Here is a 2,500-nt window from a genome sequence, read left to right as displayed (position 1 = left end):
CCAGATTTTCCTTTCGAAAAGACAATAACAAATACAGTACTTTTTATATAAAGCACGAAGATACAGGAAGAACACAAAAACATAAGAGGCAAGGAATAGTAATACAGATATAGAAAGATATAGAAATACAGGAAACACACGGCAAAAATAAGTTACCATTGTGCTTTCAACAAAACCTCTTTTAGACAACTATTGTGATTTAAATAGCGAGGTAAATCATGCAAAATCCAGCGGTTATTAATTAATAGACGTAGAGTGTATAGACTACTTTCTTGTGTTAGTTGTATTAATGTAATAAATAAATATTATAGAAATAGTGGATAGGCCTACATAGCAAGGCGTAGGCGCAAGACAGAGCCAAAGAGCTGAGAGAGTGACACTACGATAAAGATGAAGAAGAAGGAGGAAGAAGAGAATGAATAAGAATAAGAAGAGAAGACGAGGTAAAACAAACAAACAAACAAACGACCCACACAGAATAAGCCAAGCATAAAAGCCCTTTTCTAGATTAAATACTATATAAAATAAACCTACAAAACTTCATAATCTCCCAAAGACCAAAGGCGATTATTTCGTGTTAGCTGGACCGATCACAGGGTAAAGACTTGGGTATTAGATCCAATGTAGTTAGACATTCATAAGAGAATACCAAACACAGACGCGAATTGAAGTACGTTGGTCACGTGGTAAGAAGATTTAATGATTTAATTCAGCCTCATCATTACACCATCAGTTCATCACTCAGCTCAGGCCTATCAGCACGGTCGATTCCTATGCCTTGTCGTCACTCTTCTTGATAGGCACGTCACGCTGGGAGGGAGGGGGCGGCTCCAGCTTCTGTTGAGGGGGTCAGAGGTTAGTGTGGATATGGTTATTGTTATTATTATTATTAGTGTTATTATTATTAATCTTAGTATTATCATTATTATTATTAACATTATTATTTTTTATTATTATATTCCTTGTTATTATTATCATTATTATTTTTTATTATTATATTCCTTGTTATTATTATCATTATTATAATTATTATTTTTATTATATACCTTATTATCATTATCATTTTATTTATTATTATTGTTGTTGTTGTTTGGTTGCTGTTGTTGTTGTTGTTGTTATCAATGACATTATTATTATCATCATCATGATTATGATAATTATCATCATTGTTATCGTTATTATCATCGTTTTCATTATCATGATAATAATAATGGTAATAAAGATATTAATAATAGTAATAAACATTACAGTGATAATGATAATTATGATATAATAATAGTAACAATAATAATATTATTAATATTTAGAAAAACAAATATTATTATTATTATGATTATCATTATTACTATTATTATTACCATTATTAGTATTATTATTGGTATTATTATCATTATTGTTACCAATATTATCATGATTATAATTGTTTTCTTTACCATTATCATGCTTTTCTTGGCTATAACAGATTCAGATCGACGCTTTGAAAATATGCAACATTTAGCAACAAGAATCCAGAAAAAAAATTTAAATCCACATCAGGCCACACAGCCATAAATTTTATTTCTATCTTCATAAATTCACTTTTCACGACTCTGTTGCGAAAATCAGAACTATAAATATCTATGCCAGCCTTAAGGTTGAAAATTGAATATGTGTAATACAATTTTGAATACAAAAATAGATTTTAATAAACGGCATTTCCCTCAAATTCCACGTATATTAAAAAAAAAAAAAAAAAAATACCATCAAAGATATCAGATATCCCAATTTTTTCTAAAAAAGTAAGACAAAAAATAAAAATTGAGAGAAAAAATAGATAAATAGATAATAAAAAAATAGAGAGAATAAAATAGATAAATAGATAATAAACAAATAGAGAAAAAAATAGATAAATAGATCATTTAAAAAAATAGAAAAAAAAATAGATAAATAGATCATTAAAAAAAATAGAGGAAAAAATAGATAAATAGATAATTGCAAAAAATACCCGAAGAAAACGCAAAAAATCACAAAAAAACATATATAAAAAAAAAACAAGAACGACAGTCACATGTTTTCGCTCCTCCCTTCCGCCTGGTCCTTCGAGAGACACTCAGTCACGAACCTTCTTGGGCGCCTCGATCGTCAGCACTCCGTCGGGCGAGAGGGTCGAGCCTACCATATCCATCATGACATCTTCGGGCAGCCGGTATTTCCTGCAGAGGAGGAGGTAATGGTAGTGGTGGTGGTAGAAACAGTAGGTGTTTGTAGTAACGTTAGTAGTAGTGGCACTAACACTGGTAGGTAGTAATAGTAAGTGATAGGGGTAGTAATGGCTTCAGTAGTAGTAGTATCCGTAGTAGTAGTAGTGCTGCTACTAGAGTAGTTGCAATGATAACAATAATGATAATAACGATAATAATGATAAAATAATATGATTAATTCTGATAATAGTATTAGTAATTAATATAATAGTCATAATACTTAGATCATAATGACAATGATAACAATGATAATAGTAACA

General features: G+C 29.8%; 1 protein-coding gene across 1 annotated transcript in view; it reads right to left on the bottom strand.

Moving 5' to 3' along the window:
- LOC125042630 (alpha-crystallin B chain-like) overlaps positions 1-2,500 on the bottom strand; it is a 12,863-nt gene that overhangs the window by 535 nt on the left and 9,828 nt on the right. Inside the window, exons 5-6 of the mRNA XM_047638396.1 lie at positions 2,102-2,192; positions 1-837 (exon numbers count right to left, since the gene is read on the bottom strand). The exon at positions 1-837 is cut by the window's left edge and continues 535 nt beyond it. Of these exons, the coding sequence (XP_047494352.1) occupies positions 772-837; positions 2,102-2,192 (157 nt within the window). The 3' untranslated portion in view covers positions 1-771. The remainder of the gene's footprint in view (positions 838-2,101; positions 2,193-2,500) is intronic.

Source organism: Penaeus chinensis, chromosome 32, assembly GCF_019202785.1.
Source record: "Penaeus chinensis breed Huanghai No. 1 chromosome 32, ASM1920278v2, whole genome shotgun sequence".
NCBI lineage: Eukaryota > Metazoa > Arthropoda > Malacostraca > Decapoda > Penaeidae > Penaeus > Penaeus chinensis.
The sequence above is the reverse complement of the archived record's forward strand: the minus strand, read 5'-3'. Positions and strand labels throughout refer to the sequence as shown.